Source organism: Pagrus major, chromosome 8 (assembly GCF_040436345.1).
Source record: "Pagrus major chromosome 8, Pma_NU_1.0".
NCBI classification, from domain to species: domain Eukaryota; kingdom Metazoa; phylum Chordata; class Actinopteri; order Spariformes; family Sparidae; genus Pagrus; species Pagrus major.
The window spans coordinates 31,751,450-31,774,677 of NC_133222.1; the positions used below are offsets into that span (position 1 = coordinate 31,751,450).

At 39.7% G+C, this 23,228-nt stretch overlaps 1 protein-coding gene across 1 annotated transcript in view; it reads left to right on the forward strand.

The window, feature by feature from the left end:
- cdh13 (cadherin 13, H-cadherin (heart)) overlaps positions 1–8,840 on the forward strand; it is a 383,964-nt gene extending 375,124 nt beyond the window's left edge. The window contains exon 15 of the mRNA XM_073472809.1: positions 8,797–8,840. Coding sequence (XP_073328910.1) covers positions 8,797–8,804 — 8 coding nt within the window. The 3' untranslated portion in view covers positions 8,805–8,840. The remainder of the gene's footprint in view (positions 1–8,796) is intronic.
- Positions 8,841–23,228: the final 14,388 nt, after the last annotated feature.

The window sequence follows — 23,228 nt, forward strand, 5'->3', positions numbered from 1 at the left end:
ATTTGCCATTGTAAATGGAGTGCTTTTACATGTAAAACATTCTGAGATGGATGAACATTTGCTGGTCAAGAGAACCTTTATGAGACTATAATGTAAAAGCTATTAGCAACAGCTTTTGGTACCAAGTTAACTTAAACCAGTTGAAGAAAAATCACTACAAAGAGATGTTTTTTTAAGTTTGATTTAAACCTAAGGCAGGATGTGAAGATCTGAGAATTCTAAGCATAAAAGGATGCCACACTTCATGGGTGCAAAGCAAGAATTTTCCAACATATTTAATCCATGCAGCAATCAAGTTTCCATGGCAAACCAAATTAGAAGTATACAGCATGAATCTACTGTATTTTATATGAGACAGGGATGTTGTTTGTTCTCTGTGTCTGAGATGTTCACTTATGTAACACAAGACAAAAACTATGTGTAGGTGTTCTCAGCACCCTCTGTTTAGAGGTCATCTAATCTACAATCTCTGAACAGGTTAGCATTTTCTTTGTGTTTGTGTTTGTACTGCGGGTAATGTTTTTCTGTGTATCCAAGTGCTGATGTGTTTCTGAGTGACGCTCTTCTGTGAGAGAAGTGAAAATGACTATAAACGGAAAACGCTATCTTCACAAGTACCTCAGTTCCATATTCGATCAGAAAAAAATCACATTTTCTCGAAAACAACTGCAGTGAGTCGCACTTGTATGTTTTCTACAAACAAACAAAACAGAAAAGGGCAGATTAGCCTGCGAGTCTCCATAAAATGCCACTCGAATAGAGAGAATTGATGAAACAAGTGATTTTTGTTGAAGAGAAAGATCATTTCTCCCCCGCTGACTGATTTTCTCTTGTTCTGTGTATCTACTGCAGCCCAAAGAATTTTAATGATGTGTGGGATATGACGCCTGTTTATTAATATAGTAGTAAAGTGTGCTGCTGCTGTCACCGGCCTCGACCAGATCAAACCTTCCCATCCGTACCTGAAACCTCCACATTTATTCCACCAACTCCTTCAGAAGCACTCATCTTAGCAACACTGCCCAAAGAAGAGCCACTTCCTCACTGCCTTTCTGTCATAGCTCTCAACCATAGAACACTCTACGGGGGTTGGTTTTCAGAGTCTTAAATAATGTATGTAGACCTGCAGGACAGAGAGGGAGGGTGAGCGAGTGCCTGTGTGTGCAGAGTGCCAACGTATACTGTGTCTTCTAATGCTTACGAGACCTTTGTTGCTGTTGCTGGATTGGCTGCTAAATCCCAGGGCTTTGCAGGGGCCTACTTTCACTCCCCTCCATTGTAAGCTTTTCTTTTGTGATCAGTGTGCCATAGACTCTTACACATATCCACTGTAAAATACACACACACACACACACACACACACACACACACAGATTACCATAAAGTAGGGAACAATTACGGTATTATCCTGCAGTAGAGGGAAATGCTTGCAGATATATAAAGACCAACACACATAAACACACACACACTCAGATCCGGGGTGTTAAATGTCCATGTGAAAGTGTCCCATTGTTCACCTGAGATAAGACTTCCTAATTGGGAAAACTACGTGAAGTCAACGCGTGCTCCCATAGGCTGCGGATGCATACAAAAGGGGACGGCTACTCGTAAGATTATTGCTAATTTTAGAAGTAATTACAAGCAGGAATGCTCCGCTTTAGCTGCTCACAGGTGGCAAAACCAAAACAGATGACCACACTGCCCCCTATCAGTGCACATGTGTACTGATGATCTCTGCACAGCACATAAACTATCTCTCTGCAGCAGCCTCCCTGTCACTCAAAATGCAATTCTCAAACTGGATGATGTTTGGCTGGAGGGAGAGAGTGATCCAAGTTGGACAGTATGTAAATAATGTGTATTTTACACATATAGGTGGCGTGAACAGGGCTGGACTTGCGAGATTAATATGTTTTTGCCCTGTGCGTGAAATTTGCTTTTAGGGGATGTGAAATAAGGTGATAAAGTGAAAATGTCTAGGGGAACGGATGCTGAAGCTCTTACCTTCTTCTTCTCTCTCATGCACACACACACACATCAATGCTCATTTCATCCTACACCGCACCGATTCACTCCTCATGTGCTCAATTTAGGAGGGACTACAAGCTCAAACTGCATGCTGAAATCTTTTCCATGCAGGATTATGGGGCTTCAGCTGCAGATTTGTCTGCAGTAATGCACTGCAGAGAGCTGCGTTTCTCTGTAATTTCAGCAAGAGTAATAATGTAATTCAAAGAGAAAAAGGAGAGAGTGGGAGAGAGTGAAAGGGCAGAGTAAAAACAAAACATTTACCATTAAACACAACAAACAACTCCCAGCCCAGATGCCACTAATTTACCTCCATCCTCCCGGGGGTTTAAGTCCACACTATTCCTCCTCTCTGATCCCCCGCTTCGCTCTGACAGCCACTTTTCCTCTTCCTTCTCCGGCTCTACACTAATCCCCTTCCAGCTATAGAGACAGGATGTTTAGGGGCTTATTTACTCTTGTAAAAATATGGCTTTTTCACAGTTTCCTTTGAAGAGACCTCGTGCCAGAGCGATGTGTATGGTGCAAGGGTTGTTTCTGCCTTCAGATCAAGCTGCAAAGGGGTTTTGATCTTTGAACTGAGATATGAAGGGTATTCATGGGTGTATCATTTCTTAAGACAAAAGCCTCTCGCAGAGTTACTTATTCTGCTGTTGAACACTGAGTGAAAGCTTTGATCTGATTCTCCAATGTAGATCATCATGGCAAGTATGTAACCCATCCGTTAATTACTTCACTTTAATATATAAACGGTCCAGTTTTAAGAACTCTCAAAGTTGTCACACTTTCTCTGGAGATACATGAATTATTTGTTGATCATTAGCAAGTGATGCTTAAAGGCATCATGAATTGTTTATGAATATAAAGTTGTTGCACCAGACTGCACTCATGTTTAAGTCATGTATTATGAATGATTTGTTGGTACATTTGCTTGTACATCTGTTAAACAGCTAGACTGGGATATGCAGGGACTTCAGCCCCAAATCTGAAGTGGCCCAAAATAAAATTGTAGAAAAATGTATGAGATGTTTATTGCCAACAGGATGAGGTGACATGACTGTGAACAACAATACCAAGTGTTTGATTTCTATAATGACTGGCAATGTTATATATACCAGCCCTTGTAGCATTTGAAAACTGGGTTACGCACACTTAATAAACATCATTCATAAATGGTGAATTTATAGTAAGTATATTAAAGTGTAGTTATATTTTTTCACTGTTAACAAACAATAATTTCTTTAAAAATGTGTGTGTTTGGTGTAAAGGTTAATGGTTCAATGGTTTGTTAAGCATTTATTGACAACAATGAGACACTATACCATGTTCTTGTATAGTGTCTCATTGTTGTGTTTTAGTCGGACACTTAAATGGAATGCATCTATCTGTCTTTGGACTGCTTTATGTCAAAATGTCCGTAAAACAAAAGGCAGTTCTATTAAACTCACTAATGTTCAACCTTTAGTTGTGCTCATTTCAGTGAAGTAATGAAAATAAATGCTAAAATGAGGTTTCAACCCTTGTTGATTTGGTGAAGCAGATTGTTGCTACTGGCAATAACAGCAACTGCAGTTCAGTACTACGATCCTGTCCTACGATCCTGGGGGCAGCAAACATTCCTCGAGCAGCTACCTTGTCAGAAGATACAACAAAAGAGACAGATGGCCAACAATTTCCCTTTCTCCAACTATGATCTGATTTCATGCTGTATACGTGTGAAGGCAACTAGCAGGAATGGCGGACTCTGCCACTAACAATTAGACTACTTTACTGATAGTGTCCAAACTGATTTTCATTCAGATCTAAATTACAGAATTAGGGCATGTAATAAAACTATTGAAAATTAGATTGAGGACCTTTTTTCTGATGCGGAAAATGTTTTGTTTATGTCAGTAATGTATGTTAACCCTAAAGTACAGAAAGGAGACGCCTGTATTTTCATTATGATTCAGCTAAATTTCACTCAATCGAGAGCAATCTCTGATTATTGTGTAGGTCTATGTATACTTATACTATTTATGTGACCTGTAATTAATGTTATTAAAATTACTGATTGGGCTGTGATATATAATTCGGGAGGCTTTTTAAGATTTCTCTGTAAGTCATTAACAACACCATTGAAATATGTGCTGTGTGAGCCATTCGAAATTAAATTCTTCAACTAAGAATATTTTTCATTTCATTACTTCATTTTTATCTACTTAACTGGTATAATACTTAATTAATCACCACATTCTGGGTATTTAAGGCTTTTGGACTTTCATTATAGTCGGTGTTGCTCTGACAGCTTCTCTGTCTTCCTCTATAATGTGTCTTCTTCATGCTGCAATGCCGCTGTTTTCTGTCTAGCAGCCGTGACATACCTGGGCTAATCAACTGTCACACTCGTCTCCTCTCAGCAATTAGAAAGGCTGGAAAAGGGTTACTGTTCCCTCCAGTGTCCCGTTTGATTCTTCCTCGCCTCCCGCAGCTTGTTAAATTTACATTTTACGCATTAAGGCTGACGCTTTTTTACCCAGAGAGACTTAGAATAAGCGGAGAGGGTAAGATAAGTCAACATCAGTGAATCGCTGTGATACTATATTAGGTCATTCTTATACATGGCGAAAAAACGTCTTGAATCAAAATGTATTCCTTTCTGTCCGGTGTTGTGAAATGGAAATAGCCTGATTTTTCTGGCACAAGATGCTGTTTTTCATCTTTTGTTGTAAAGGGAGAGTGACAGAGAGGATTGTTTATTTATATGTAGGTACTTTAGATTGTTTATACTGTATGTATGTGGGACCTTTGCCAAGCAGTAGAAAGATGTGAGAACATTATGCTGGGTGGGATAAATGTCACACTCGTACCTTATGTCTGAGAGTTTTATATACATCAACAGCCACAGCAGCAAGCACACATCAGACGAAAAGTAATGTCACAGGAATCCTTATAAAAACTCCCCTCTGTGAGTCTCTGGAGGAGCCCACTTTGGTATTGTAGCTAATTCTACTAGCTGTAGCATAAAGTGACTCATTCATAACCCGGCCAACCTCTCGTATAGTGATTATATTCTGTTCATCCCTCGCTTCCCACGTAATTCTCTCTTTCATCTGTTCCCTGACCTATGAGTTCATAGCCTGTCTCTGCACAGGAGCTGAGGTGAATTGATTCTGCAATGTATTTTCATGTCAAGGCCTTGACTTTTTAGCCAGAGGGGGAGAATTGCCTCTTTTATATCCAGTTCTTCATGTGAGGTGAAATAGTGCTGCCAGAGTCTCATTAGATTTGCAAAAACCAATATCTGAGTCCCGAGTGCCTTCGAGTGTTTCACGACTTTTATTTCCTTTTTGGGGGAGCACTGAGCGAACAGACAGGTGAGGCATTGGAAGAAAAACAATAGAGAAAGAAAAATCAATTGCCCCAAATTCACCCGTTCCTTTCCCCTTCACTCTATTAGCTATTCAGCCATTCAGGCATGTTTCGATCGCTTCAGAATTTTTTGAAGTGTAGTGTCCAATTCATTTCAGCATGTCTGGGAAAATTACAGTTCACATTCTTCAAGACCGCTCCCTTATCTCATTGATAGAAAGAGATATGTAGAGAGAGAGAGCGAGAGAGAGCAAGGCAGAGATGGGGGAGGATAAAGACGGAGAAAAAAGACACATTGGCATGTCAACAGTTGAAACGCATGATGAGTTTGTCTGACTGATATTGACTGCCAACTTATTAAACAAAGCACACAAGAGCTGTGACCACCAGCAGTGACAGCAGCAGCGAAATCCACTCATGCAGCCACAATAGAAGCACAGAAAGCATAAAGCAACAGTAAAGCCTTTAGAAACAATCACCAGCTATGACAAATTGCCACCTCCAAATTGGTTGTTTTACACCACATTTTGCTGCATGCTTTTTGCTAGATTAGCAGTAAAAGGCAAGGCTTAAAGGTAAGCCTGTTAAGTAAGGCAGAATGCTTAAGGTACACCTGATCTGTAACCGCTGCATGTGTGTGCTGAGGAGTTGTACTTGTGTTTTATCACACAGTCCAGAAGCATATACTGTGATAGTGAAGCAGGTCTCACTGTCTTTGATACAAACGTACTGTAAAGTATGCATAGTGATTCACATATGTTGTACAATCACACGGTACATTGTGACACAGGTACAGATGTATCTATTATTTGTCAATGCTAGTTTGTGCTGAGCCAGTTTACTCATAACACCACTAAAATGTAAAAAAAATAAAAAAGTCTCATCTAGTAAAGAATCAAGTAATGTGTCAATCAGTTACTCTGTGTGTCAATACGTTTTCTGAGAAGGCACGTGTGACAAATCATAGCACATCATAGTGTTTGAATTTCAAGTGTAGGCTATACCTGTATATAGCTATTTAAAACGCATGTCCGGTAGTTGTTCTATAAGGCTGTAATTCTGTAAAATTGACAGCCATATTGCCCATCAAAAATAAAGTCTAGCATAAACTCAATCAAAATCAAGTCAAGTAGTTCTAAGTGGTCACCTTTATCGGCTGATGAAACACTTCTATCCTGATGGAAGTGCCTCTTCAGGATGACAGTGCCCCCTTCCAGGGCTCACAGAACGGTTTCATGAGTGTAAAAGCGATGTGAATCATGCAATGACCTTTGCATTGACCAGATCTTAACCCAATTTAACACACATGGGAGATTTTGAACTGACAATTTAGGCAGCACTTTAGGAGATGTCTTTTGAAAGAGTGATGTTCGATCCCCTTCAGAAACTTTTAGAATCATTGCAAAGGTGCATCAAAGCTGCTCTGGCAGCACGTAGTGGCCCAACACCAGGACACTTTATGTTGCTTCTTCCTTTAATTTGTCACCTGCCTGTACGTATAAAATAGTCACACCTGGTAGGTAGTAAAACTAATCTCTTAAACAAATTTCTGTTTAAGAAAAAAGTTGTGAGCTGCAACCTTTTTTAATTTAAGATACGTTTACGGTCAGGCTTTTTGTTCCTGTAATTCTCAATAGAAAAGTAATATTGTGGGAAATGTGTGCACTGTCTGACAAAGAGGGAAAAGGTGTCAGCAGTATGAATGACCCAGAATTGTCTCTTGCTCCCCAGAGTTCACCTGTTAAGTATTTAGTTAATGTAGTGAAGTGCTCCTATCCTAAGAGCAATCGGAGTGTAGTAGCAGCAAATAAATGACCTTTTCCTGAACTTGAGTTGAACAGTTTGGTACCAAGTGGACCTACCTGTGTAACCATTTAAATAATTTTCAATTTTGTTTAACCACTTGACTCCTACTTTGTCCTGAAGTGGAGTAAAGGAACATTGTAGAGGCCCAACGTGCCCTATCCAATCCAGTCATATCAGAAAACAGATTAAAGAGGAGACAGGGAGAGAAATAGGGGGGAGAGAATGAGCCAAATGGCGAACAGGAGTGAGGAGGGTGTCTGTTGAATGCTCAGCCGTCTCCAAACGTGTCAGAAATAGGGAGCAGACTTGGAGGAGATGGCTGGCAGAGAGGCAATCAATAAACTCACATTTCATAGTGCAGTGTGTGTGTGTCTGTGTGTGTGTACATGTGCCTGCTGTGAGTATTTATACGACTGCGTGTGTTTGCTGTATCAAATTTTCCAACCAGCTCGTTGTAAGCAATTCCACCAGACTGATGAGACAAACTGTCACATTACTAGAGAACATAGCCGACCCTCGGCTCACTCAAACCTCTGCATCACCAGGGAGAACACAGCATCGGCCCAAATTAACACACATGTATGTTCTGTAACAAGTCCAAAGGTTCTCGTGAAGATTTTGACATGTGTATCAAAGTGGACTCTCCTCTCAGTTCAAGTCTAGGCTCATTTGTCGAACACACGGCTGCATTTTCTGCTTCAGAGCTGCCTTCTGTACCATAAACTAAACTCATTCTGAAGGAAACATTTAAAGGTGCAATATGTAAGAATTAGCCACCTATTGAATTCATACTCCAAACAAATAGGGGGCAGTAAATCACTAACTGCCACTAACTGCTGCTTACTGTAGCTGCTTTTAGCTTGTAAGCTCAGTTAATTGTGCAGCTAGCGGTCATATTTGCTGACTCTGCCAGGGCTGGGAGTTTGGAGCATCGGGGAACTGTTGGTGTTGTCTATCGGACTGTCACCCTACAAAGTGGCAAGGGGCTAGCTAGTTAGCATGCTAACTTCAGTACATATCGTGCAACATTATACCGAGACGTATTTGACTTGATGTTAAAACTGTAATTTCTTCACATTCTGCTGATAATTATAGTGAATGTTTTAATGTTTTAAACACAAATTTGTACATATTGCACCTGTAAAGGAGTCCTATAATGTTTTTCTTCCCCTTCCTTTTGCATTTTATACAGGTTCTTGTGCATGTAAACAATCTTGAAAGTTAAAAAAAGGTCAAAGTTAATCTTAAACTGACCACTCCAGAGAGAGTCTCTTGATGGCATGATAAATCAAAAGCTTGTTACACCTCTCTGGGCTCTAAGTTTGGAGAGAGTTGCTGGTGTTCAGCCATATTGATTGAAATGTCCAAGATGCAGACACAGTTCCAGGGTGGACTTTCACATTAAAGCCAGTTAGATAGACTAAGGGTGGACAAGTATAACTTCTCTGTTCTATCCTTACTGAATCTTTAATGATGCAATGCCTGTCCTGTGTAATTGATCGCAATCGATCTGCCTCAGTGATGACCTTGACTTTACAGTATCTCTTTCCGCCCGTCTTCCCCACACATCCCCTCCGCATCCTCTTCTTCTTCTCCTCCCTCTCCCGACAGGCCTGTAGATTCTGCTGAAACCTCCTGTAGTCCTGTTTGCAACACTGAAAAGCAACGACTTTATCTCCCCCACGCAACCCAGGCTTAGGAGAGAAGAAGAAGACGAAAAAGAAGATGAAGAAGCGAGAAGGAGTCGTCTCAACACAACAAATCAAACAAGAAAACACACACAATCCCCACCGGCACAAGTGCTGTGTAACACCACTCAGCGTTTTTTTTTTTCTCCTCTCACTTATCTCTCCCACCACTCTCATCCCCTTCTCTTCATCTTTACTTTGCTTGTTGAATCCATCTTCCCCACTTCTCTCGTCTCATTTCCGTATGTTCTTTTTACTCTATTTAACTCTCTTTGACTTCCTTCCTTATCGTTTTTCCCTCTCCTCGACACTTCCTCCGCCATCGATTATTCCATTTCTTTTTTACAGTTTTCATTGTATTCCATTTTGGCAGTGCACCATTACACTGGCAGACAAACACTGGGTGTTAGCAGCATTCATGGCAACATGCCACATCCGTAGGAGATACTTGAAACAACATGTATATTGATATTGTAACAAAACAAAAGCTATAAATCGATCTCATATTGGACCTCACCTCTTTCTCTCTCAGTTCGTCTGAAATCTCTAGCTCCATTCCCAGCTTTCTTTTCCTCCTCCTTCCCTCTTTTCATCTCATAACTACCTCTATTCCCCTGTTTTCTTTTCCCCCTCCCTTCCTTTACCCTCCCCATTCATAGACATCGTCCTAGCTATCTATCTGCCTCTCCCTCCCTGTCTCCCCTTCTCTCTTATCGACCTCTCTCTGTCTCTCGGTGGGCCAGGAAACACTGCGAAGGCTGAGCTACTGTCCTGGTCGGGGAAGAGCATTGACTTTTTGATGTGTTCCTTTTCTTTTCTCGTCACAGACTGTGTTTGATCTTGTTTCCCTCTTTAAGCGGAGAGAACAAAGCCTGTTTCTTAGTCTGCAGTGGTTGTGGTCTTTTAGGACAAGGTGGTAGCCATAAGCCTTCAAAGTCAGAAACTCTCTGGAGTCCTTTCTTCGTTTTGCTTCTGTTTTTATTGCATTAGTTGTCATGGAGTGGAAAACAGTATATCTTTATAGTAACGGTGTAAACCTTCAAAAAAACAAGTACTATTATATAAATATTTTATTTTTTACCATTGTATAAATATACAGTATTGATTAACTTATGTACTTTGATTGCAATTTCTTTGGTCACCCACACAGTGAGTAAATAAAAAAGAGGAAAACTTTTTTCTGTGAATTTTAGGCACTGTTTCTAATGCTATTGATGTGTTGACTATTTTATTGTAACATCTTTTTTTGGTTTTTTTATTTGTGTTATTTTTTTAAAAAGTCTGTGATTAATTGCAGAATCAGGAGTCTTGCTTTGATGACTGCCATGTGTTTAGGTTCGATTTTGTCTCCAGTTGATTCTGTCCTCTCCTGTTCTCTCTGCATCTGTCATTATGAGTCACAAGAAGATGTGTGAAAAAGAAAAAAAAAAGGTTTTTTGGCGCATAGATTTACTTTTTTTTTTTCTTGCGCGCATCAAAAGAACGTAGCCTGTGTGGGTTTGTGTGGAAGATCAGCTTCAAGAAAAAGATGACATTTTGAATGAGTTCTGTCTGTCTTTTGCACTAATTTAATAAAGCCGTTACTGAAAATTCCCACAGTGCTGTTTTGCAAATTGTGTGTTTCCTGAAACTTGATCTCTCATAGAAGGAGTTGTGCACACATTTACCGAACATGGTAAATATTGTTTACATATATGCATCTCCTCATGAATAGTTTGACATTATGAAAAAAACACTGATTTGAATTTGAATCTACCATAGCAAGTTTTTTCCCTCACTGTGGTTTCTGTGTTTACTCTGGTCCAACACATTTCCACTCACAACTTGTCAAATACAGCAGGTTGGTCAGTGGTCATAAGCTTCAAACTACAGTTGTACAGAGGCTTTACCGACCCCTCTAGTATCAGTTTTGCAAACTGTCACGGTTTGGTTAGGGTTAGGCACAAAAAATACTTTCTCGCTCTTTATACTTCTGCACTGGAGGGGTGCTTCAACAAGTGACACTAGAGGGCAGGGGTGTAATGGTATATGTGTTCATCACGGTGCGGTGCATGCAGTCATACGCCGAACATGCCTGACTGTCATATGGAGAAAGTGTATGTCAGTGGGCGACGTTGTAACTGTTTTGATCCACACTCCAATATTGCACCTAAAAGCAGTTTTCCAAATGCCATTAAACAACAAAAGACACAATAAGTGAAGATGAAGACACAATATTGTGCAATCATGTGCGCTATACACTATGATGAGTTCAGAAGAGACACCAGAGCATCGCCCGCTTTTTTTAAATCAACTATGTGGGAAAACTTGGTGGATCGGACGATACAAACTAAATAAATAAATAGAACAGGAGAACAAAGGTATCCATGCTGTTTTTAAGCAGCCTCTATGAAAGCAGACAGGGTCAAAGACGTTACTGAGGCAATTTTCAAGCTTTTGTATTTTTTATCATTCCTGCATGAAAATGTGTCTTTGCTCACTGTTTACTGTTTAATGCACTACCAGGCAAGGTGAAGCAGCTTTTACCTTCTACAATCTAATCTAAAAAAATAAAGCAAATAAGCACATTTCCTAAAAAGGTGAACTATTCCTTTGAGCAGTCAGATACATAAAAGAAATTTACATTTTTAACCTACATTCAAAACCACAACAGTTGTAGGCTGATATTGAGATCAAGGTGTATTGATTAATCAGCTAATGATTACATACACATACAACTTAATGGTTGTAGTGTTGGTGTACCGCATGTCCTCTGACATGACATCTGTGATTTTCCTTGGTTTTTCATTTGGTGACACAGATTTTCTCTTTTCTCTGATTGCTCTGATGTTTCTGTATTAAAATAGATGAAATGACCACGCATAATGTGAAATGTGCACAGAGATTTATCACCCGAGCATGCAGTTCTCCTCAGCTTTAGGGAAAAGTGACTGTCTTTAAGCCCATTGTTTCAGATTTACAACTTGTAACTTTACTGTTCTGTGGGACCAAGTTCTAAATCATACTGTAAGCCATCAGACAGCAGTCAAAGTTAACAACCAGCTGGTGAACAGTGGAGCATTTAGCAGCTAATGAGCCAGATATTTCTGCTAGGTGTAAATGGAGACCTAAAACAGAATCTCGAGGAGAGTAAATATTACACTTAGATTCATTAGGTCTCCTGAAACTCAAGTGAATGCTAATGTGTGTCTGCTGGATGTGTTAATGTGTAAGAATTTTTAATCAGCTTCATAATGTGATGATACTTAATGCCAGTGTTGTTTTAAGAACTTCTTGTTCTGCAACACAGAGGAATTGCTGGCTCAGCGTGTTCAGACAGCCTCTCTGATATCACCATGACGGTGTTGTTTCTACAACATCATTATCAGTGTTCCTGCAGGACCATCATTGCAACTGACTGAAAAGTGAGCAAGTTCACATAGTGAGCAGGTTTTGGTGGCTGACTGGGTTAAACACAGGACTTTCCCCAGGAGACTGGGATTTATATCCCATTTGGAAGATATTGTTATTATTATAAGTGATTATTAATTCAGGATTTGTATTTATTTATGTATTTATTTTTCATTTTCTGTGCAGTTTGGTTAAGTTTAGGAACAAAATTACAGGCAAGCTACTAGTGGTGGGACAAAATATCTATATGGCAATATATCATATTACTTCCTCTTGCAATGCAACTGTCGATATACTGGCACCAAATAAAAACATGCAGGCCCACTAAACGGATTTCCCTTCCCTCTCACAGTCACTACTTCATGACTTCTTGTGGTGTAAACTTCTGTAAACTTAAAGTGTTGTTGATAACATTCAGCTACTAAATGCATCATTCCTTCTCCCCCTTCCATTGCATTCATGTCACAACATCGCTGTTGTTCGATCATCTGCCCCCTCAAGTGGTTGCTAGTTTGTTGCACTAGCGAACAAACTAGTGAACGTTAACAGTGCTGGCTAGCTGGCAAACGTTAACGTTTCTTACTCTAGCTATCTAACATTAATGTTGCTAATGCTAGCTAACGGTAGCTAGTTAATGTTAGGACAGTATGGTGGACGCATACTGTATAACACTTTTTTTTTGTCAATTTCACAATTATCAAGACTGTTGATGCTGACAAACCTTGTGATACCAACGGTGTTTAGCTGACAAACCTTGTTAGAAGCTGAAACCAACTGTCATAATTCTTACACATAAAAAATCATTTTGGACCCGATGAATATTTTAAAATGATTCATTCACAATCATCGGTTAGGTTTAGGCAACACAAAAAAAACAACAAAACTTTTGCTACTTTTCCCCGGTAACAAAAGATTGACATCGAAAAAAAGTGATTGGTCAGATGCTATGGTAGTTCTGAGGGAACATTAAATATGATGTTGGAGGAACAACTACAACATGTCGATATTAGATCTTTTTTTTCTATTCTATCTTCCTTTTGTTTCAAACAAACTGCTGTCCCTGACACATGCAACCCATTTTGATGGGACCTTTCTGATGATGGATGTTTAGAAAATCAAAAGCCTTCCTGTATTGTTTAACGGTTCAGTCAGCATGGTGTGGCATCAGTATCTGGGTTAATATGTAATTAGCCAAATGATTATTACACAGCAATTCATAAAGATAGTTTATAATTACAGGAGCTCAGCAGTAAACACTTTGCTCTTGAGTCTCGACTAAAAGCAATTTTCTGCCCAAACACCTCAGGGTGCAGTTATTGCTCAGGAATTTTAAAGGTCAGTCACATAAACCATGTTTACGTGTGTTTGTAAGGTAATCAATAAGATCTCCACAGTGATTGTAAAAGGTACTTTTTAGCCTCTGTGCAACCAGTGCAGAGACAGTAAAATTGGGCAGATGTGATGAGAGCAGTTGGACCTCTTTGAACGTCTTTGGCAGCGTTTTGAATAAGCAGTAATGGTGAAGAGGAGTGTTCAGTGACACCTTGTATTGTGATAATACTGATCCTGTTATTCTTTATCACATACTTTTAAGTATCTTAAAGTTGACAAATAGGCAATTTTTTTGTCTGCTGAATTAAAATGTGAAAGTTACACATGCTGACAAACCTTTGTTGATTTAAAGTAATCTGTCAAAATGAACCTCTGTCTATTAATCACCAGTGACCATGGAGTGGCAGAGTATCGGGGTTAGAAGGCTTTGTCTTGGTCCGATGTACATCCTTAACACAGAAGCAAAAAGTAATTGATGTTGTTAGGAATAAAGGATGACTTCTTTTAAGGTGGTAAGGTTTGAATTACAGGATACTAACAAAGATCTGGTTCAGAATTTTAAAAGGTGCCTTCAACAGAGAATTGAGAATTTCTGAAACACCCTGTGGCTGGGGGTGCAGACTTTGAACCGGAACAGCAAGAGGAAATAGCCCAGATAAAATGTACAGTCTTCGCCAATGTCTAGGTACCAAACCCAGATGTAACCTACGGCGAGTTGTGTCTGAAAGAACACATAAAGGTAAAGAGTCAGAGGTTTCATTGCGGTCTTTAGTTGCTGGAGGAGGGCACGAGAAGTCATTGCGTCTTCTACTTCCTGTATCAGCCAATCTATTCCAGTAAAATGAGGCAGTCAGCCAAGACTAGACAAATCAGAAGAAGAAGACTCTTTAATTGATCACATATGATACAGTGTACAGCAAAGTGAAACTGGTACTCTGCATTTAACCCATCCGGAGGAAGCAGTGGGTGTGTGTTTGCACCTAGTGACTCCAGATCTTAGCCAGTGCCTTTGGTCAAGGCCACTGACTGGAGAATCAACCTAAGGTGCATGTTTTTAATGGTGGAGGAAACCGGAGTACCCGGAGGAAACCCACACAAGCAGGGGGACAACGTGCAAACTCTGCACAGAAAGGCCAGGCCCAGGACCTTCTTGCTATGAGCCAGTCTACCTTCATGGTGGGAGGCTGAAGATGCTTCAATGAAACATTTTTAGCTCAACAAATGATGATTATTTATAAAGGTAGAAGCAGCTGCTGATGTAGTAGGACATCATTCAGTGACAACAGATTGTTATTAGTTGGAGATCGTCCACAGACATCTCCCCGAGAGCAGGACGGTGAACAAGCTGGTGACATATCTCATGGAGTTCAGTTCCCAACAAATTCAACAAAGTCCAAGGCGCTCCTTGATGCTTTGGGGCACCTGGCAAATCTGATTTTTATAATGATGCATCTTGATAGTAACAGAAGCTTTATTTATGCAACCAAAGAAACAGAAACATCTTCTTTAGTTCCAAATGATCCACTAATGTTTCTCCAGGATTAATGCTTTGTGTTAATGTTATGGTAATTTCTGTACTTGACATCAATTAAGAGTTACATTAGTAGACTTGTGTCACTTTTTAAGGACAGGTCAGCTGGCCTTTCATCAATACAGCTGGCCCTTTCCCCTTTTCTAATTGGATGACATATAATAACATCAGTGATGTTCTTTATCTTTTCAAGAGTCAGCTTTCTATCCAAAAAAATTAGGAAAAGAAAATGAGGGGGAAATAAAAAAGAAAAGCTGTTCCATCCATTTCCATTATGCAAATACTAAGACTTGGGCACATCCAGATAAACAGCTGGTGGCCCAAAATCTCCAGCCCAGTCTACTCAAATTGCAGAAGAAGAGAGTGCAATGCAACAAGATGGTGTCATTAAAAACAAAACAGTCAGTAGGCACACACTCAGAAGACTCAGACTACATAAACGCTGAGGTGCCACTTATTTACAGAAAGGCACTCCACAATTGTTAACACGTCTCGTGTTGTAACCCAACCAGCGAATACAGGTAGTATCACAGAGGTTGACCATTCCTCTGTCTCACTAAGTAGGAGCAGCAAAGATAGTGGTTACAGGAGGGTATTGCACCATAAAGCAAACAGGCAGGGAGTAAAAGCCAGCTGGATGAACCCCAAGAGTCTAACCTACCTGGCAAAGTCTGGCGTACAAGCATACAAGGGGCATTAAAGATTATGCCAATCTGTTTCAACACAATAACTGAGCTGTGGATAGAAAGTGCCGCCTGGCCAAAACTATTACACAGAGACCCATATACAGTAGTGGGGTCCGGCCAGGGCAGCGAAGCCAGCAGCAGCATCGGTTGTGTCTCCTATGAAAGGTGCAGGTTGATGTCCTCATCTGGAGAAGCATAAAGAAGAAGTTTGACAGCTCAACTAAAGATCGTTAGAGTACATGTACATGTTGGATGTTATGGAACAAACACATTGCAATGTTTAAGTGAAACTAGACTTTGAGAAATGCTTTGTCTGTTTTTGTTCTACTTTTCAGCAGTTTTTCAAGGTGTTGTATGGAAAAAGTGTGGCCCAACCAGTGACGTGCGGTCAGGAGAGGCAGGGGAGGCAGAGCCTCACCTGTCATCATGGAAAAAATAAAATATATAATAAAAATGGTTATATTTGTCAAATGGTTTGAACTATAAACTAATTTTCCATTTAACTTAAACAATTTGGATTGTTTTTTATTTAAAATCATTGAATTTTCGCATTTCCGTTCAAATACGGGGAAGAGACACATGGTGAGCAAGCAAGCAGCAAGCTGAGCCTCACCTTGGATTGCACAATCCCTCACAAACTGTGCTCTGCCATGCAATGAGAGCGTGTCACTGTCTCTCTGTATGTCGCCAATCAAATGTTTCAAACACTTTTAATATATGCCCCCCCTGACTTCCCATAGTTTAGCTGATGTATATAATGTATGTGTATAACCTGTTTCGTGTGCTCAGCGATCTTACAACGGCAGTGAAGAGGCACTGGGTGAGGCAGGCAGTTCCCTTGCCTTAAGGTAGGGGGCACTCGTGAGCCCAGAAATTCTAAATGCTACTCTGCAGCTGCAGAGTGAGTGACAGCGAGCTAGCAACAATCTTAGAGTCCATGGTTACGAGCGAGTCAAGTGCACTTTTCATAATAAATCTCTCAACATCTGTCTCAACCGCTGCCGCTGTGTGGGGCAGCTACCACTGACTTGCCGCTGTGCGTGTGTGTGTGTGTGTGTGTGTGTGTGTGTGTGTGTGTGTGTGTGTGTGTGTGTGTGTGTGTGTGTGTGTGTGTGTGTGTGTCCAAATTAAGAAAACCAAATTAATGCAGAAATCACGTAATGGAAATGCTACTGCCAGCGAGTCTAATGCAACACTGACGACTGTTTTATAAAATTAAAATAAAAACAAATGCCCATAACAGCAGCAGTTGCCGTGGCAGGGCAGTGACTGCCTCAGACACCGGCAGCTGGAGTGAAAGGCAGGAAGTGCCACTACTAGCTTCCGCTGCCACGAATTGAGCCAGCCCTTGCTGTCAAATGGTTAATAATGATGGAGTCAGTGCCTCACCAGCCATGAACCTCACCGCACGTCACTGGGCCCAACCATACGTTGCAAATCATTACATTTCTCCAATTATACAGGACTGTTATGCACAAACCTGAAAGAGTAATGTAACGTTGGCTACAGAGACATGGGCAATCTAGTAGCATTTTTTATGTTGGTGATGAAGAAAAGGAACCGTAATACAGTGAAATGACAGATTTCTCATAACCCTTAGAAGTGTGCCTCTGAAAAACTTGTTTGGAGGGCCATGGAGCCAAGAATTGGCACACCCTACTCCTAGGTGTGAACGTGCAAAACAAAGGAGTAGGCTTTTGTGATAGAGATAAGGAAGCCTTAAGACCAACTGGAGTTAATATGTCAGTGAGTGGACTTATTTTTTTCATTGCGGGGGGCTGGAACATAGAGACAAAACAAATGGTTGTCATCTACGCAGGACTCTCTCCACTGACGTAGGCTGGGATAAGAGTCATAGTTATTGATATTATAGCAGTTATAATAATGAGCATTCTATTTCTGGTTCATGCAGCATTTCTGTAGCGCCACAGTAAAATACAACTTCAGCTGGATGCAATCTCAAATCAAAGAGTCCATTTCATTTATTCATGACTTCTTTAATACTCTTTCTGGACTCTTCAGCGACATGGAATGCATTTTGATGTCAGCTTCATACACAGGTAGCTGTCAACTTTAACAAACGCAATCAGCTTTCATCAGAAACTCCCCACACATTTCTGAACTATTTTAACGAGCACTGAGTCTTTAAAACCCCTGTTGTCTTCCTTTGTTAGGTGTGCATCACTTCTCATTTAAAATTTGTTTTTATCTTTTCGATTCTGTTATTGCCCTCAGTCTGATTGCCCTGAAATCTGGCATCTCTGCCTTTGACATGCATAGATGTGAATACTTCACATTTACAGCTGTCTCGGTTGATCAGTGCTTATACCTGTTAATTGCACTACAATGTATTGGATTTGTATGGAGCTAATGGAGGTTTTAAAAGACGACCGTTCGGATCAAATAGATCCTACAATTGTCAGATTGGTACACTTGACTGGACATACATTCTTAAAAAACTCTGCTATGGCTTTATGTGTATGTATATATGTATTTATGCTTTCTTTTTAGTCTTGTTTTAACTTCTTCTTTAACTTGACTGTTTGACTTGACTTGAAGCATTTATTCTGTTATATTATCTTCCTGAGTGTCCTGCTTTTGCTCTGCCTGTCAAAGCACTTTGTAAACTCTGTTAAGTAATTATTCATTCTTAATCTAGAGTTACTTTAGACATGTGAAATAGACGGATGCATTCTACTATGTAAGTGCCTGCACATGTGTAGCCACTCATAACTAACTGCTTATTAACCTGTGATGGACTGTCACGAGGAAATGATGGGTGCAGTTTACATTAACGATACACGACATCGCTGCAGGTTCTAGTTCATGTACAGCCATGTGACGCATTGGCACATATTTCCATATGCTTGTTAGTTTGGGCTCAGCCGATTTGTTCTTGTTTTTCATATCAGACACTGAAAAGAAAGGCAAATATTTGACAAACAAAGTAGGACAATTTAAGCACTGGAAGGAAGGACAGGCAGGGAATGTAATGATTACAAAGTTGAAAACAAACTGAGTTTTTAAATGGCAGAAAAAATGTTCTGGAGTAAGAGCAGGGTGACTCTTCCTCCACCTCTTTGTGGCGTCAAAACAAACCCATCCATTAGTTTAGCATTTTAATTTCACCAACTAATTAGAAGTGGTTGCTTTATGGCTTTGCCTCTGTGGAAGATTTCCTCCCCACAGTTCCCTTTCACTTTAATTCAGGAAATGCCAATAGCAACCATACTATCCAATAATAATGATACTAATATCCTCTGTCCGCCATCTCCCACTCAGCCATTCAGACTCATTTATTCCCTCCTAGATGATCATTTAGCACCTATTAACACAAGATCCTCATCTGTAATGACCACTCAATTATCATTTTCACTCTCATTCTACTTAGGCTTAGCAAGGTTAAGTAACGCCCTGAACCTGTGACGAATGTTGAATGGGCCATTGGCAGATATTGGTGGTAATTACAACAGCGATATATTCAACCAAGACTAAAGGGGTCTCTTTATTCTCTCCTTCATCCATCAACTGTTATTGTCCCTCACTCTTCACTCTCATAATGTAGCATCACCTGCCTCAATCTGTTGGCTATGTCTGCCTGATCCTTAATAGTGGCCAGTGACCCTGACAAATGCATTTTCACAAGTTCAAACATATTCGATAACCCATTTGCTAACGTTAGCATTCACCCACTCCCTAGCTAACGTTACTCTTTGATTACATCCAGTGTGTTTCACTTCCAGGCTTAAATAAATGTGTCCAAGATGTGTGTTGATATTTTAGAACTAATTTATGCCTGTCCTATCTTATCATGTAACATTATAAAACAGGAAATGGTTGAATGCTAACATTAACTATTGTCTAACAATAGCCAGTGAGTCATCAAATATGCTATGTGAACTGTCCCTCCACATTTTCACTATCCATTTTCTTTTCAGTTGCTGATCAACCAGGAGGCAGTGACATTAAAACATTTTTTCAGATTCCTACCTTTACATGGCTTGCAATGTGGAATGCAGCAGTACCACATTTGAGCTTCCCACCCTGAGCATGATGTCAGAGGAAAATGGCCGCTGTATGAACTTAGTCAATTACCAATATATAATTAGGTATTTTTCCAATACCTCGGTTCATGACCTCATGCCTTTTAAAACTAATGATGCTTCCAGAAGCATCAGCTGTACTGTGGTCTTTGTGCTAATTAGCAATGTTTGCATGCTAATGTGCACCATTTAGATGGTGAACAGGGTAAACCTGCTAAATGTCAGCATATTGGCATGTATGCATGTTAGCATTTACCTCAGGTACAGATTCAGAGAACAGCTATGAATGTGAACTCTTGGTCTGATTTTAATATTTGTTTAATGTCATTGTTGGTTACATGTTTAACCTTTCTTGTACAGGGCCAAGCTTCGTGTTAAATAACTGACAATGCTGCACACACACTAGAGATAGTTCTGTTTGGAAACACATGGTTAAGAAATGTTCTTTTAGATGCTTTTGGTTTGGTTGGTAAGGTCAGTTAGTGAGCTTTTATTTTCGTATTTGGTTTATTTTAAAGACAGAGACATATTATACTCATTTTCAGGTTCGTAATTTTATTTTGGGTCACTACTAGAATAGGTTTACATGCTTTAATGCAAAAAAAAGGTTATTCAACTTTGTTTTCACCAACAACATCTGGTTTTATGTTACTTCTCTTTCCACTTATGAGTTGTATTGTAACAGTCAGACTGATGTTAATTAATTAATAAATTTACTTTGTTCAGGGTTTTGCATTTTTTGCCATAAAATCTCTCTACCCTTAACTCAAATCCCTCCCCTGTAAGTATGCCCTTTATATGTTCTTTACATGTAATACCGACTGTATCATCAACCTTCACACAGCAGGGATGCCCTTCTCAAGGGCATGGATATTGACATCAAGCAGTACTTCATGCCCCAGATGAAAGAGTCGAAAAGAGCAGAACAGCCAACATCAACCTTGATCTGCACTGAGGTGAGGGTACCTTCCTCCAGCTTGTATCTGTAATGTGTTTTGTTTAACCGTCTGCAATAAGAAGCTGATTTTTTCAAGGTCTTTCCTTACTTGCAGCCTAATTTAGACTCATTGTCCCTCTCTGCTATTTCATTTCATCATGTCGCAGGTAGACTCCAGGGTTATTTATCAGCTGAAACAGAACTTCGCTTGGCAAAAAGGTAAAAATCAATGACCATGGATCCTCCAGAGGTACTGTATACATTTGTGATGACTTCACTAATTAACTGTCTCCTGTTCAGCAGTATTGTTGGTATGAAGTGAACATCCAGCGATAAAAAAATATCAGCGCAAGAATTAAGAATGAGTTGCGGGAGAATAGCCTTGTGCAGGTTTGATATTTGATAAGTGGTTCGTGAAAGAGCTCTCATGAAGAAAGATGCTCAGAATTTACTCTTGCTTAAGCATTATGCATTTGCAGAAGCCTCTGAGCTGTTCAGGTGTTTTTATTCAGTTGTCTGTCCACCTCTCTCTTACTGTCTTAAAGGAATTGGTGGACATTTTGGGAAAAAAAAAAAAACATAATCTTTTCTTGCCTAGAGTAAGATAAAAAGATCGGTACCACTCTTATATGTGTCTGTAAAATACTGAGCTTACGCCTGGAGACAGTGAACTGAGCTTTGTATGAGGAGCGAAAGCAGGGAGAAAAATCAGCCCGGCTCTGTCCAAAGTCAAAATAATTAACATGTTATAACTTGTTATATCAAACCAAATGGAAATGGAAAAAAATGACAATACATGGCTTTACAAGCAGTTACATGCTGTGATCATTTCTTGCACAAGCTGCTTATAGTCATTCACTAAGCTAAGTTAACCCTCTCCTGGTGCTATAGCTCCATGGTTAGTGGGGCACTATGTAGAAATTCAAACTCAGAATTTTAATATTTACAATATTAATGAGGTAATAATGCAAATTCAGAAATAAATATCTTTTCCATAACTGAATAAACAAGCTGTTCTCAGAGGAAAATAAGGGCTTCAGAACACTGTTTGAAGCTAGAAAGGTGGCAGGGTCCGCCACATATAAACAAAGTAAAACAGTATGAAGTTGTGTTGTCCTTTAAGGTCAGTTTGATTATTCAGTTTATTCAGTCATGAAAATGAAGAGAGTTTGTTTATTTAGTTTGTTTAGGCATAAAAAATTCAGTCAATGAAGATCTTTCTCTTCTGATTTAAATTGCTTCCCCTGAACTATATAGTGCACCTTTAAAGTGGTCTTTTTATCTAACTCTGAGTAAGATAGCCAATAACGGCGTTCAGCAGAATTCCCTCAGCCTGCTCACCTATGGAGTCAATCCATCTCTGATTTGTTTTTGGAGGTCTAAAGGTTTTTATTCTCTGTGTAATTTTAATTATGTTAGGTTCTGCTAAATACCAACAAACAGAAAATCTAGATCTTTACCTCATTAAGCATTCCCATCCTCATTAGTAGGACATCTTCAAAGAGTCAGAGAGTGAAGCTACAAAGACCACTGAGAGAGAACTGCCTCCTTCATTAAATGCAAAAGTGCACAGCTAATGTGCTGTAAACATTGCACTTAATAGTCTCACCAAGTCAGACATCCATTTTACCAAGTCGACGTTAGTATACAAAACAACATGTGAAGTCTCTTTTTAGCAATTTCCTGCTCAGTTTGTCATTTGTATATTTCAAGGTCGACAACACACCGCTGTCTTTTTTTCTGTGTTGTCTTATGCACAGAAAGGTGATAAACAGGGGACCTTGATATGCAAATAAGACAATAAAAGATAGATGGAGGTTGTGAATATATGACGCCAGCAACACAGCATCTGCCCTCATGTGATAGCCCGTTATATGTTACAGGCTAAATTAAACCGAATCTCTTTAAATAAAAACTACAGTTATCAACAATCCCCATATGTTTGTAAAAAATAATATAGGAAGGTGTATTGTTCAGCTGATATCCAGTGTGAAGGTGAGATAGAAAAATAATAAGGTCACAGAGAGTGATGGTGAGTGCTCAGATTGATTGTGCTTCTCAAGTACCATGTTGATAAAAATTGAGCTCAAATTAATTTTTGTTGTTGTTGTTTCTTGGGGCTTTTAGGTCAGTTAATAATGTGGTGTCCCTGAGGAGTTATGATTAAGGTACTGAGTTAGGATTTTGGAAACACTAGCATACTAGCTTTAATGCCAGTTCCTCTGGGACCATTTTGGCCCATGTGACTTGTATTATAAAGGTTAAAGGTTCATTTTATAGTCATTTTACAGCACCAGGGTTGTAGCCCCTTAATGCCACATAAAGGGAAAATAGTATGTAATGGAGCACTGAGGATGAATTAAGGACTCTGAGGAAAGAAGCTGCTCTGTAGTCTGGTGGTATGGCCACCGATTAGGGTGACCAGATCCCAATAAG